The sequence below is a fragment of the Prosopis cineraria genome, unplaced genomic scaffold (genome assembly GCF_029017545.1).
Source record: "Prosopis cineraria cultivar Desert tree isolate PC_DT_omini unplaced genomic scaffold, ASM2901754v1 PC13, whole genome shotgun sequence".
NCBI classification, from domain to species: domain Eukaryota; kingdom Viridiplantae; phylum Streptophyta; class Magnoliopsida; order Fabales; family Fabaceae; genus Prosopis; species Prosopis cineraria.
Window position 1 is genome coordinate 32038162 of NW_026555344.1, and position 15215 is coordinate 32053376.

General features: G+C 35.8%; 1 protein-coding gene across 3 annotated transcripts in view; it reads right to left on the bottom strand.

Moving 5' to 3' along the window:
* Window positions 1–833: 833 nt before the first annotated feature.
* Window positions 834–15215, bottom strand: part of LOC129290362 (uncharacterized) — a 30242-nt gene continuing 15860 nt past the window's right edge. For 2 of the 3 annotated variants that reach the window (XM_054927112.1, XM_054927113.1), the window contains exons 16-29: window positions 14964–15068; window positions 14654–14758; window positions 14509–14561; window positions 14330–14393; window positions 13894–14028; window positions 7178–7290; window positions 7001–7094; window positions 6064–6283; window positions 4562–4692; window positions 3997–4143; window positions 3685–3813; window positions 3326–3424; window positions 2152–2190; window positions 834–1631 (exon numbers count right to left, since the gene is read on the bottom strand). In XM_054927112.1, the coding sequence (XP_054783087.1) occupies window positions 1488–1631; window positions 2152–2190; window positions 3326–3424; window positions 3685–3813; window positions 3997–4143; window positions 4562–4692; window positions 6064–6283; window positions 7001–7094; window positions 7178–7290; window positions 13894–14028; window positions 14330–14393; window positions 14509–14561; window positions 14654–14758; window positions 14964–15068 (1578 nt within the window). In that variant the 3' untranslated portion in view covers window positions 834–1487. The remainder of the gene's footprint in view (window positions 1632–2151; window positions 2191–3325; window positions 3425–3684; window positions 3814–3996; window positions 4144–4561; window positions 4693–6063; window positions 6284–7000; window positions 7095–7177; window positions 7291–13893; window positions 14029–14329; window positions 14394–14508; window positions 14562–14653; window positions 14759–14963; window positions 15069–15215) is intronic. The other variant, XM_054927114.1, reaches the window with a different exon arrangement.

The following is a 15215-nucleotide window of genomic DNA, read 5'->3' on the forward strand; positions in this document are numbered from 1 at the left end:
AATTATTTCAAACATTTTCTTTTTTTTTTCATATTTTACTATTCATGCTCCATAATTCTAATATCTTTTCTTATCTTGCATCAAGTAAAAAATATAAATAAATTCATCACTTCTGATTTTCCATATTCGTTTTAAATATCAACTCATCCCTCTTCTTCATTTGCAAAATTTTTTAAACTTCCCAAACAAAAAATTTTGAATATATGAATTCTACATGTGAGATTTAAAATGCAAAATATAAAGTCTAAAATTCTAATTGAAATCCACCAATCGAAACACTACCATGATAATGATTTATTTGATTAATAAGGGAAAATGAAACTTCAGTAGTCAAATTTACTTCAATTTTCAATTTAGTCCTGAAAATTTTATCTTTATCAATTCAATCCTTAAAATTTCATAACCATATATAATTAGATCTTGTGATGTTATTTTCTGTTTAAACCAAAACAACTAATTATGTATAATTTTAAAATTTTATGGGCTTGATTAATAAAAATTAAAAAAGACCAAGTTAATAATTGAAACAAAGTTGAGGACAAAAATTTCATTATCCCGATTTTACAACAACTGGTTTACAATACCTCTGCATAACCAAGATGGCTTGTAAAGAAAAGTCAAATTCATAAAACAAACTAAAGAATTCTTCATTGTCAATAATTATTAAAACACATCATTTCACGGTAAAGACCATGTCATAAGAAGAGAGAATGAGCAAATAAAAAGTAAAATTGAGAAGAATTAATTAATTATGATGCGTCAATCCATCAAAATAAATACTAAACAAGCATATTGACAACAAATTATTTATGGACCTATATAATTGACTCTAATTTGATCAAAATAAATTGAATTAATTATTCACACCAATGCTACATTTTTTTTTTCCAATACACAGCCCAATCTTCATATATACACACAATCAAATTAAGAAAGCTTCACTAATATACAGTATCAAACAAAATAAAATCAAATAGCAACCAACGGTTTTTTTTTTTTTTTCTAAAACAAAATACAACCAACACTAAACTTCTCTAAAAAGAATTGATCTTATATTAACTAGAGAATCACCAAGCCTACAATTAATAATTGGGTGGTTCCCATCTGACCCTCTCCCTTAAACTTGATTACCACATATTTCCTTCCTCCTGACCTCAAGTACTCACATATAAATTCCAATTTCAAATCTGTCCCCATCATCTGTGTCACCTACCTAAATTTCCCCAATTCTGATATAGTAAGTACAATGAGAATTGTGCTGTAAATCTGTAGGTTTCACACTTGACACTCGGAAACCTTGGTACCAGAATTACATTTCTTTCATATCTTCATATCATGACAGTGGGGAAATCCTATAATGTGGTTTCTGATCCCATACCAAGATTCCAAGGTGCCTCCCAAGATAGAGACGCTGATTCGACAAACAGACATCGATCATGTACAAACAAGATGGAGTTTCATATTTACCTCTGAAGTCTGCACAAAGTTCAGTTATTTTTGGCGCGAAATTCGAGCCGGAATACATTGAGGTTCTGGGTGAACTTGTCCCTGTTTTTCGAATCTAAGCTTCGATTAACATCTGTCATAAGTTTATCAAAACATAGCGAGAGCCGCTGACGCTGATCCATTGGCTGCAAAAGAGTAAAGAGCCTGAGTCACACGACGTGGACATAATGGGAACACGACCCCCATTTCCCATCACCCAAATACACCCTAGAGCTGAGCTTATTTCCGGATCCAACATTTAGACTCGCAAGACATTGTAAAAAAAAAAAAAAAAAAGTTTAGAGAGCATTGAACTACATTAGGCACATTCAAATCATTTTTATCTTTTTGGTTTTATTTTGGAATTGCCATGACGGAAACCCTAATAGAAATACATGTCAATGTTTAGAGACCAATTGTCATTTCTTTACCGCTAAGATTACTGATATGAAACTCTGATTAAAAAACCACATGCGATATGACATTAAAAAAATATTCAAGCATAAAATTTTCTCAATTTAACCATTACTGTATGTATCTTCTCTTTTTCCCCCCTTCCATTTCATAATATATCACTGTATTTGAAGCTTTCAATTTGTTCAGTGAGCACACTTTTTTTTCCGTGTTTTTTTTCCCCCCGGGGGGGGGGGGGGGGAGACGAAATACCTGTGACGCCAAGATCTGAGTTTTCAAATCTGAAAATATCTGCAGGGGAAAAAAAATTTTAGTTCCTTGTAAACAAGCCCAAATAATTAGCAAAACGCAGCGCCAAACAAATCAGTACTAGATAACCGATGGTTTGATCCCTTCAATTAACCATTATCACTACTCGCTATTTATAGAAATTAAAACAAGGGTAACGAAAGTATGTAAGCATAATGCTCTCAAGATAATTTGATACCACTATCATAGTAGTCCATTAGGCTTTTTTATCCCAAAAAAAAAAGGGCAGGATATCTGACAAAATGCTTTTTCTCCACAATTTATAAAGCAAAGCATGTCTCATGCAAATCCATTTATCACTTTTATGTGAAATTAATGTTTTGTTCTTCCCAATTTATAAAAGCAAAGCATACCTCATGCATATCCATTTGTCACTTTTAAGTAATTAATGCTTCTTTTTCTCCCAATTTATCTAGCCTTTGGAATATTCAGCTTAATGATCCAATCAGAAAAGCAACCCAAAACACTACAAGGTATGATATTTGAGTCTCACAAGTTTAGGATTTTGATGCAGAGCTTATAGAGACCATGGGTCATAATACCTCATGAATTACCTCAGGTGTTGCTCCCCCAAAGGTCCGGTAATGCATATGGAGTTTTTCAATCAATATAAGAATAAGAGAACATTTCAAGAGAAGAAACATTTTACCCTAACTTCAAAGAAAAAATTAATTTCTTAACCCTATACGGCCTAAAGTTTTCTCACATGCAAGTGAATCCTAGTTTCTGCACCAGCACATACAAGAAATGATTAAATTAATACAAGTAACCATATTCGAGGAAATTTGTCTCCATGTACTATCACTAATTATTTGTTAAGAGTTGAGTGAACACTAGTTATGAATTTATGACTTAGTGTACAAGAGGGGCATCCCAGTTGTACTGGCAGCTGCATAGTGAATTTAGTTGTTTTCATTATGCTTTGGAAGGATTACTTGTCATCATTGAGGTATTACTCTTCTCATCCCATAAATTCATTTTTTTATAAAAGAAAAAAAATAACTTATCAGACGTAAAGTGAAAAGGCACGTAAGAATATTCACCATTACGTTATAGCCTGAACCAAAAACAGCATACTAAAAAGCAAGGAAAGATTAAGTTTTCAAATGTTACTTACCTGCTCACTAATAACAATTAAGCTCAACATCGGCCTGCTCAGACTCCACTGGTTACCGCAATCTTCAAATAATATTATCTCAAAGAGATCCTTCAGAATCTTAAGCATGTAAAAGAGATACTCAACTCAATTAGACAACGAAAATATGGTTTTCCTTTCCTCTCAAAATAGTAAAAGAACAATCAGAAATCAGAAACCTTTTCAGACTGTTCCGAAGAAGTATGATACTTTTTTTTTTTTTTTTCAATTAAGTTAGACAAGTCTTAGCTTAGACAGTTGCTCCAAATTTAAGATCTTAGACTAAAAGGACTCTCTTGGCTGGCTGAAAGGCAGTAAATGTAAAATAAAATACAACATACTTCTGTAAACAAATTGGGACACTCTGCAATGTGACGAGCAAGATTGACTGCTCCTGGTAGATTCGGGGCTTCTCCCATAGTGATATTGTTGAAGTAGAAAGCAGCTAAATTATCGACAGAAGATGCGCACTGTGATCCATAATTCAAAGAATTAAATAAAGGCAGTCACAGGAAACGAAAAACTTGATATATATGGCATTTTAATTCCACATAAAAACAGGAAAAAAAAAAGCTTAAAAGATGAAGTTTATGCTGATCTATTCTGAAACAGGAAGAAGCAAACTGAATAAGAAAAACGGCCTTTGCCATAACCTGTGATGAGATACCCGTGTCCAAGCCTTTAAGACCAGATTCAAGGGATTTAACTATATGAAGGAAGGTGCTAGTTTCTAGGTTCAATATGAAGGAGATATGGCTGTTGAACAAGACCTCCAAGAATGCAAAGTAAGCCCTTGTCAGCTGCAAAGCAAAAGCAACAAAATGAAGAAATGTGACAAGCTAGCAGAAAGGGGAAAAAAAAAAAAAAAAGATCTGCCATATAATTTGGAAAGACCTGGTTCCCTAGATCCATCTAGTTAAACTCATACACTTATTTTTCATTGTGCCACATTACGGTTTATTGATGAAGCAGGATGCTTATAAAAACTCACATCAAGACACTGAAAATTATGCTTATCAACAAAAGTAAACAACAAAACTTGAAATAAACACAAGAATTTGAAACTTTTTCCTGCACTTGGATATGAAAACAATTATGAGCATTCATAGTGGAATTAAAGTACACTAATTAGATTGAATCAACAATATAGTTTGAAGCGCAGTTAAAGTAGCATTCAATTATAATCACAATCTTAGGAAAGAAATGTTCTATACATACCTTTTGATACGCCAAAATATCTGACAGAGATATTGACAGTGTCATCCTTAGAGCAGCATCAAGGGCATCAGAAAGAGCTCTATCGCCATATAATTCAAACACACCAAAATTGACATAGTTTCCTGAAAGCGCTGTTATTCGGGGGGAAAATACTAAGAACAGTCCTCTCACAAACAATTTTTGTTCTGACATGTCAATTAATAAAATGAGAATCAAAAGACATACAAATCACCCCTTGACATTGACAAAGTCCCTTTCATACAATAATATCAACTCTTGGGCTGTCAGGAAATGTCCCCAGATTGTTTTTATTAATGTCTTTAACATGCCCCTCCAGTGTTAGGTAGAGTATGGCCATATGGCATGCACATGCTTCGCCGGCCATGTGACTGGACCAAGGCACAAAACATGTGCTCCTATTATTCTTAGTTGGTTGTTTCCCTTTCAATGGCTTTAATCTTGTATTTTATTGGCTAGAAAGATTAGGAAGTTTGAATTTTTTACTCATTTTTGCTGGGATAGGTATATTATATGGCTCTTTTTATTAATGAACTGGACGGCACATTGTTTTGGATTTTCACATGCTATCAGAACCTTCCTAATACGTGAGTTCACATATCAAGAAGAGTCTTTTACTTCAGCAGTGTTGCTGTGCTATTGTTATTGTTATTGCTGGATTGCATCCAGTAGGACTATATGCATGTAGAAGGCTGTGAACCCGTACGTAGAAGTACTAAATAAATAGAATTTTCATACTTAGTTGTCTCTGGGTCTCTTTTATACACCATTTGGTGTGAAAGCCTAGTTCATTTAAAGGAATTGCAAAGGAAATTAACCACAAGACAACCTACTAGACATATCGACATCAATATCCTAAAAATATTGGTCAAAGATAATTGTAACACTCTGAAACAGTAAGAAACTCTGACAATCTACAAAATGTTAAACACACAGTTCATTGGGAACTCCACATTGACAGGCTTCTCACTGGTCCAAAATAGATGGAAAGCCAACCTAAAAATCAATGTAATGCATGCAAGTGTATTACTAGTGTACTCCCTCCAATCCTATTTATAAGCCATTTCTACCAACTTCATCAATACCAATACAATAAAAGTACGTGAAATTCTAAACATAACCCTCAAGTAAAAAGCAAAAAGTAAGTCAATCATATAATATTATTTTTTCCGCCTTTCTCTCTCTTACTTTTTAAAGGCAATTTGGGGATTATAATTTGAAACAAAACAATTCCATCAATAAATGACTTATAAAGTAGACCAGATTATGCTTCTAGAAAGTGACTTATATACTGGACCGGAGGAATATATATACTTCTTTGGGCTATTGGTCTTTGTTATAGATATCGACTTTCAAGGTCGGACCTCTCTTCCACTAGTGCAAACCAGGTAAGTAACAGAAGATCCAAGCAAACCAACCAAAGTTATGCTGGACACTAAAGCACATCATGGCAATACTAGGAACAAGACAAGCTAGATTTTTACCTCTTGACAAAATTGTTAGGCATATCCATATTCCTTTAAACTTATAGGTATATATATCAGCAGCATTTGGCAAAGACAGAATTCTTGAACCATAAGCAACAACCAATTTGCTGACTTCCCGGAACAAAAGTATGCCATTTGGAGAAGAGGAGTCAAATGTCAAACGCTGAGCTTTATTCAAGACAAACTCTGCTACAAACTTCAACAAAGGAGTAGTAACCTGCACAATATATAAATATAATATATATGGGATACAACAGAGGAGGTCAAAGAAACATTGGCCAGATTTATACAACAACAATAGATGAGGAGCCAAAGAACTAGGAAAAAAGCAAGAAAAAAAAAAGGAAAAACAATAAGCATCTGCAAAATCTGCCTGCTCTTAACACTTGATGGAATCTAAGTTTCTTCTTAGAAAGTTATAATAAAAGCAAACCCAAAAGAGAGGAAAACCGACAAGCAGATCAAAAAGGAAGTCTCTCTTCAAGGGACTTGAACCTCAGTTTCCCCAAATTCTCCATATCTTCTTCTCTCATCCACTATTTTAATCCCACTTTCCTAACAAATTACCTGTAGAACCCCCTTAAAAAGATTCAACTTATTCCTGCTTGTCAAATTCCCTAAACAGCCCCATATTTCTTTCTTGCACATATGACATATCTTTTATTTTCAGGGTCTATCAGAAGTTTATTTGATTTGCCATGACAATTTAAAACCAGTATAGCTTAAGTTACCAAACAACAGCGATGTTCAGTGAGGTTACTTATAGTAAAATATATACACAAGTCATATAGGCTGGCATCTTCAGAGTATGGGCATTGCATATAGAAGATGTCAAGATAATGAGATTTTGAGATTCCAAGCGATAGAGAATTACTATAAATTAACCATTTGAAAGTAGCGGTAGCTACCAAAAAGCCTCTACAAGTTCTATTACCTCTGGAGTGTCAGTCCAATGTGAGATGCCTTGTATAAGCAGTGGCATGTGTGCAGGATACAACCAATCAAATAGAAGGCCATAGGTTCGCCGGCTGAGGCAAGAAAAACAGACATGAAAGGCCATGGTAGATGGAATTATGTTGCACTCAGATGCCAGTAATAACCAAATACCAACCTATTTGTTGCCATTGCAATTCCTCTAAGGTCCCTCATTAACCCAATCAGTGCATACTTTACAGCATCTGTTCGAAACAGGGAATCAGGAGTTGATTCCAAACTGAGAAACACCTGAACACAAAATATTAGTTGCAGTGGGTTAATCACTAAATTATGATAAATGTCAAGTCAGATACTCCAATTAAGTCAATTTTACAAAATTATATATCATCAGAAATATTAATAAACCATTCATGGTCAAGTGTTTGAGCCCTGCCACCCTCAATCTACTAATCATACTTGAAGACCACTGGAGATAGTTGTGGCCACTCAAGTGACGGAGGTAGGCACTAATTAGAGGTGACACCAGACTTGATGTATACTGCAACGTGTTCAATGCTGAGACCTCGTTTTAAGGGACCTCAGCATTGAATGCAGAGCCACAGAAAATAAAATATTCTGTGCTTAATATAATTCATTGAATCCTAGGAGAAATAAATAGGAAGAGAAAGCAGTGGGAATGAAATAAAACTCCCCGTAGGTAGGACTACACAGAAAAACAAATAATGGTCAAACCAGCCAATCCAAATATAAGAAAATAATACAAAATATAACAGAAAGCTCTAACAATACCACATATGAGACAACTCACAACAAAAGTGTGAGTGGAGATTCGAAAGTATAGTATTTTCATTCAACTGTGTAATTTGATATATATACAAGTAATGAAACAAACAACCAGAAACAAAATTGCCTAATCTAAGCGTACATATCAGGAAAGGCAATAATTCTGACCCTCAATGGTCCAAACAATCAGGGATTAAAAACAAACCTAAAATCAAACCTATTAAAGATAATTAATTATCCTTATTTCCCACACTCCCCCTCAAGTTGGATGGTAAGTGTCAACCATATTCAACTTGCCAACAAATTTTTCAAATGCTTCTTTGTAAAGGCCCTTAGTAAAGATGTCTGCCGTTGGATTCCATGTGGGCACAGGTTTGAGTGATACAAAACCCCCTTGGATCTTTTGTTTAATAAAGTGTCTATCCACATCAACATGCTTAGTCCTGTCATGTTGAATGGACTCTGAGATATTTATAACAGCCTTGATATCTGTGTACAGCCTCAATGGTAATTCTAGCTCAATTTGCAGCTCCTTTAATACCCTTTTTACCCAGATTACTTCACATATGCCATAAGCCACAGACCTAAATTCAGCCTCAGCATTGCTTCCTGCCAAAACATTTTGTTTTATTTACTCCTCCAAGCTACTATGTTACCCCACACATATGTACAATACCCTAATGTAGATCTCCTATCACCATGTGCTCCAGCATAGTCTGCGTCAATAAATATCCGTGTACAGCCTCAATGGTAATTCTAGCTCAATTTGCAGCTCCTTTAATACCCTTTTTACCCAGATTACTTCACATATGCCATAAGCCACAGCCCTAAATTCAGCCTCAGCATTGCTTCCTGCAAAAACATTTTGTTTTATTTACTCCTCCAAGCTACTATGTTACCCCACACATATGTACAATATCCTAATGTAGATCTCCTATCACCATGTGCTCCAGCGTAGTCTGCATCAATAAATATCTCTATAGTCTTCCTCTCTATCTTTTTGAATTGCTATACTAACTGCAAAAGCAATGTCTAGTCTAATATGGAAAAGGTAAATAAGCTTCCCAACTAGTCTTTGGTATCTGCCTTTATCAACATCTTTTCCTTCGTTTTCTTCTTCCTCATCTCCCTCTTCTTCTTCTTCATCTCCTTCCTTGTTTTTGTCTTCTTTCTTCCTTTTTTCCTTCTTCTTGGTTGTTACGTCTACAGGGGTTGTGCTAAGCTTGCATCCCATCATTCCTATTTCCAGTAAAAGATCAAGAATATGCTTCCTTTGGGATGTATAGATCCCTTTCTTGGATCATGCTACTTCCATACCCAAGAAGTATTTCATCTCTCCCAAATCTTTCACCTAGAAAGCTTTGGCCAATGACTTCTTTATTTTCTCCATTTCTTCCTGATCATCTCCTATAAGAATAGTATCATCCACATACACACTCAAGATGGTTCTCTTTGTTCCACTATGTTTAAAGAACAAAGTGTGATCACTCTGGCCTTGGATGAACCCTTCTCTTTTAAGGACTTGTGTGAATCTTTCAAACCAAGCACAAGGTGACTGTTTCAATCCATATAAAAACTTCTTTAGTTTACAAACCATATTTCTCCTTTGAGCGGGAAATAAGTTTGAAATAAAGCCTCCTCTTCTAAATCTCCATCAAGAAAAGCATTCTTCACACCTAGTTAATACATGGGCCAGTCGAGATTACCAACTAGAGAAATTATAGCTAATAATTTGGGTGGAGCGGGTTTATTCGAGCCGAGCTTTAAGTATCTTAACCTCTTAAAAAAGTCCATATAGCCAAGTTCAGCCTTAACTTTTTTCGGCCAGGTTCAAGCTAGTCTGTCAAACTTGGCCAAAATCACCAACTCTACATACATATAGAGCTGAAAATTTTAGCGATTAGTTTGGGCTAGGCTTATTTGGATCGAACTTAAAATATTCTACCTTCTTAAAAAAGCCCACATAGCCAAGCCTGGCCCCAACTTTTTTAGGGCAAGTTAGAGTTGGCACAAATTACCAACTCCAAGGGAAATTAGAATTCTTACAATATTGAGTTTGGCTACTAGTACAAATGGCTCTGTATAATCTGTCCTATAAATTTGAGAGAAGCCTTTTGCAGCAAGGAGGGCCTTGAATTTCCCAATAGTACTATCTGCTTTATATTTTATAGTAAACGGCCACTTACACCCTGCAACCTTTTTCCCTCATGGTAGCTCAGCCTCTTCCATGTATCATTCAATTTAAGAGCATCAATTTCTTCTATGACAGCCTTTTTCCATTCTGGTGACTTTAAAGCCTCTTCAATGTATGTTGGTATTTGTATACCATCCAAGTTAGTTGTGGAGGCCAAATAACACGGTGAGATGGCTTTGTAGGATACAAACCTTTCTCTTAAATATTTAGTGCAGCATCTAGGCTTTTTTCTCAATGCAATAGGGAGATCCAAGTCTTACTCTACCTCATTGGGCTCCTCATCATAATTAGTAACTTCCTCTTCAAGCTTAGGAGGTGTCATAGGTTTAGATTCATGGTGTCTATCAAGAACTTGTGTCTTATTCCTTAACGCTTTTCTGTGAATGCAGTATTTTTAAGTGTTTGCTTTCTCCCCCTTATAGTAGTTCTCCCAGGGTACACCCTCATGAGGTATACTCAAGCTCATACTCAACTATGGACTCAAAGGGAAGTTCAAATGGGGGTTCGTAAGATAGTTTAGGTTCAAGATGATGAAACAGAGGGGGCAACACAGCATCTTCCATAGGCTCTAATGCACTCATTCTCCCCTTAAGTTGGAGGCTTGAGATAAAAGGGCTCTTCCTCATGAAATGACATCACAATTGAAAAAGATCTTTCTGGAAATAGGGTCATAGCATTTATAGCCCTTTTGAGAAGTAGAACATTCGATGAAGATACATTTGATAGCACGAGGATCAAGTTTATTACTATGATGAATGTGAACAAAAGCAGTGCACCTAAAGACTCACAAAGGGAGGTTATTTTCAAGGTGAAGGTTGAAGTGAGTGGAATGGAGAACATCAAAGGGGACTTTGAATGATAATATTCAGCTAGGCATTCTATTAATGAGATGGGTGGCAATAAGAATAGCATCACCCCAATAAAATTTTGGCACATTACAGGTGAGCAGAAAGGCTCTGGCTACATTTAGGATGTGGCAATTTTTTCCTTCAACTATCCCATTTTGTTAGGGGCTATGAGCACATGTACTTTTATGAACAATACAATTTTGTTGAAGGAAATTGCCAAAAGCACTGTTAATAAACTCTAAGCCATTATCAGTGTGAAGAATTTTAATGGTTGTTTGGAACTAGGTTTTAATCATAGGGGTAGAAATTCACAAAGATTAAGACAACCTTAGTTTTTTCTTTAAGGAGATAGGTCCAGTAAACTCGAGTGTGATCATCAATGAATGTTATGAACCATTTTTGATTGGTTCCATTTGAAATACGGCTGGGTCCCCAAAGATCCCTATGGATAGTGGTGAAAGGTTGGGATGGTTGATAAAACATTGCAAGAAAACGTAGTCCTTTGGTACTTTGCAAGTTCACAAACATCACAATAAAATTTTGAAAAACTTTATTAGAACAAAGAGAGGGAAACATTTGACTCAAATACTGAAAGTCTGGATGACCAAAGCATTGGTACCATTACAAAAGACCACTATCCCTAGGGAGGGAGACTTTATTACAAACACTATCATAGGAGGATGCATCAAAGTAGTAAAGACCATCAAATTCCTTAGCACTGCCAATCACCATCCCTGTTGACAAATCTTGAAACACACAGAGTGGCATAGAAGATCACATGACAAAGTTCGTTTGTGTTCAATTTGTGAACAAATAATAAATTACACTTCAAATTGGGAACATGAAGGTCCTAGTGAAGAATAAGCTTATCAGAGATTTTGCCATCTCCAATCCTAATAGTAGGAGATAAGGAGGCATCGACAATTTTAACCTTAAGAAAACCATCACATGGTGTATAAGTAGTGAAATATTCATGATTATTCGTCATATGATTAGAGGCACCTAAGTCAACAATCCAGAAATTTCTAGTGCACAAATGTTGAATAGCACTCAAGGCTTGTAAGAAATTACCTTTGTGAACCACTGTTGCTACTGGTTGCTAGGACAAACCAAACATTTGGAGTGTGTTTAAGAAACCCACAAAGTTGGTGAACTACTCAAATGAGAATGCTTGAGATGTGGGAATTACCTCATCAGGTTTTTCTATACCAACATGGTAACCACACCCCCTTAGCTTTTTGGGTTTCCAATCTAAAGGTTTGCCATGAATATCCCAACAAGTTTCTTTCATGTGACTTGTCTTCTTTCAATGCTCGCAAACAGGTTGCTCTTTTGATTTCTCGAATCCACATTTTTAGATGCAAGTGCAAATGGTTCTGGTGTAGTATTGGCTGCATGATTATTACTTTTAAGCATTACCTATTGTCAAGAATCTTCACATGTGACTTCAACAAAAGCTTCACGGACTTATGGAATTGGTACACAGCTAAGAATTCTCCCTCGAATGTCATCAGGATTTGCATTAAGTCCAACAAGGAATTCAAAGAGTCATTCCTTATCGTCATGCTTTTAGTATTGGGCAGCATCCTTAGCATTCCTCCATGTCATCTCATTGTTCAAATCCAGCTCCTGCCAAAGTGTAGTCATTTCGAGGCAATAGCCATTAAGACTTCGAAACCCTTGCTTCATATTCCACAACCTGGTTTTGGCCTCAAAAATTTGTAAAACGTGTTTGCCATCCAAATATGCCTCACAAACAGCCTCCCAAATTTCACGGGCAGAGGGTAAATACACAAAAATTCTCCTTATGCCTAGCACCATAGCATTTACAAGCCACTATGCAACCATTGAGTTCTCTAACTTCAAAGTGTGTACCCATTTAGCATTTGACTAGTTAAGTTTCGTGGTCTCGCTTATCAAGAATCTAAGACGTCCACGCCCCTTGATAGCAAGCCAAATCATGTGGGCCCACTCTCTGTAGTTGTCCCTGATGAGCTTCTTCGGGATGATGAGAACAATGGACCCTTCTAGAGGCGACATCACACCTATTCGTCCTCCCTAGCATTGATTTGAGCTCTCCCTTTTAGCATGGGATCGTGGTCGATGAAGGGCGTTAGTTTCAGTCGCAGACCATGTTGGGTCATTGTTTGATACTGCTGCTTGCTCCATCTTGTCTTCAGAAGTTTGAATAGTCTCGATCTCTCCCTCTTGTTCTGATACCGTGTGAGTGGAGATTCAAAAGTATTGCATTTTCATTCAATTGTGTAATTTGATATACATACAAGTAAGGAAACAAACAATCAAAAACAAAACTGCCTAATCTAAGCCTACATATCAAGGGAGGCAATAATTCTAATCCTCAACGGTCACAAGCGAACAATCAAGGATTAAAAACAAACCCAAAACCAAACCTATTACAGAAAATTATCAGTATTTTCCACAAAAAGATATATATTTTGACTTTTTTTAATGCAATTTATTCAAACAAGCATCAGTGCAATGCATTAAATTGAAAGTATCTTCAACATTTCTGTAACAATTTTAAAAATCGTTATCTGTGGAAGTACTAGATTTGTATAAAAACTATATGTACTTGGAGCAGTCACGACAAATTAAGAATAGAAAAGCTACCCTCATGTTTTTATCCTATGTTGAATAAATAATAAATAATATACAAATGAAAATAACATAATACACATTGGATCCCGGCAAATATTAGCCTGGAGTTCCTAGTGACCAGTGGCCAATGAGCACTGGCAAAAGGTGTGAAGAAGCAGCATAATGGAAGAAAGGACAAAAGTTTAGGAACCATAAGATGATGCAGCTCAACACTGCAAATTGAAAGGAGGAAATGCACAGTTGAGGTGCTGGGTCACATTAACTGTTTTGACATGTATAAAACTCACACTTAATTGGTTGGTAAGAGACCCAACACCCTTCAATAGTTCAGTTTTTAAGTAGGTCCTAAAAGTTAGGATGAAGTAATTAATTCTTTTAGGGTTGAGATTGCAACCCCTAATGTCCCAGTAGTTCATTTGTTGCTCAATTCTTTCAGCATAACAGTACCTTCTGGAGTGGATCCATGGAGGACTTAAATTTCACAGGGCTATCCTCCATGAATATCAACCAGCCAATAATGTAATAGAAAGTTGTTCTGCTTCGAGAGCATCTGTTTGCTTCTAAAAATGGAAAGTGCTCCCTCTGAAAGAAGATTTCGGGCATGCAATATTAGATCAAGATACAGAGCAATTTATATCATAATGGAACATGAATGCTAATCGTAGACAGTCAATCTCATAAGCTGAATAGGTAATCAGAGGGAACCAATAAGCAACTGGTGTTTAAATAGCATTGCTCAATTCCCTGGTTCAGAATCTGGTAGATTTATGAGGCAACATTTATGAGGTTGATATGAATGTGCATCAGTTATTTGTCAGCTATAGGTTTTGCAACACTTGATAATCCAATAGGAAATGAAGGGCAGTTAAGAAAGAGATATTACCGTATGATTAGCAACAATAAATTTCACAGTATCCAACTTCAGAAGTAGCTTTCCAGTCATATAACTGCAAGTGGTGAGAGAATAGAAAGAAAAGATCCCAAGTTGTCAGTAGCGCTGGGTGGTTTATCTTCAATAAGAGCCTAAAATAGCGTAAACACTTGAATCCAAGTAATACTAACCCAGATGCAAGCTCCAAGAACAAACTCAAGGTGTGATCAATGACCTCTTCACACTGCAATTAATACAATCAAGAAAATAGTATACCAAAACAAGAGAGAAGTCTAAAAATAGAAGAAAAAGATAGTACAATAGTTATATGCTCACCTCAGTGTAGCATTTAAGGTTAGTTACAATTTTGCCAACAATCACATTCAATAGTAGTAAATGATCGTGCAGTCCAAGAAGCTCAGATAACCGGGCATATAACTGCTGCAGCACAAAAAACAAAACAATAAAAGAGCAAAATTTAGGTGTTCAATTTTTTGCTGATTGCAGATAACAGAATTAAGGGCCCATAAAAATTTGTGTTCAGCTTTTTCTGGAAGATGAAATCATAAACTTCTCCAAATAAAGCTTTTATCATATCAAAGCTACTTTTGGAAAGAAAAGTCTACCCAAACAGGCACATAATTACCTTAGAAGAATGCATGGCCTGATCACCCACATAAGACTTTCGGAAATTTTGAAAGAAAGTAAGAATTGCTCTATCAAGTCTTTGTTTGCTTATTTCACCATATCTCTGTCCAAAACCAATGATATCAGTAGATAAGAAACATATTATTCTACACACAATACGGAAATAAAGCCATCATAAGTAAAACAATAAACGCAAGAGAAAGAAATAGGGGGAAAAAGGCAGCATTGACTTCACAATGAAGACATACGT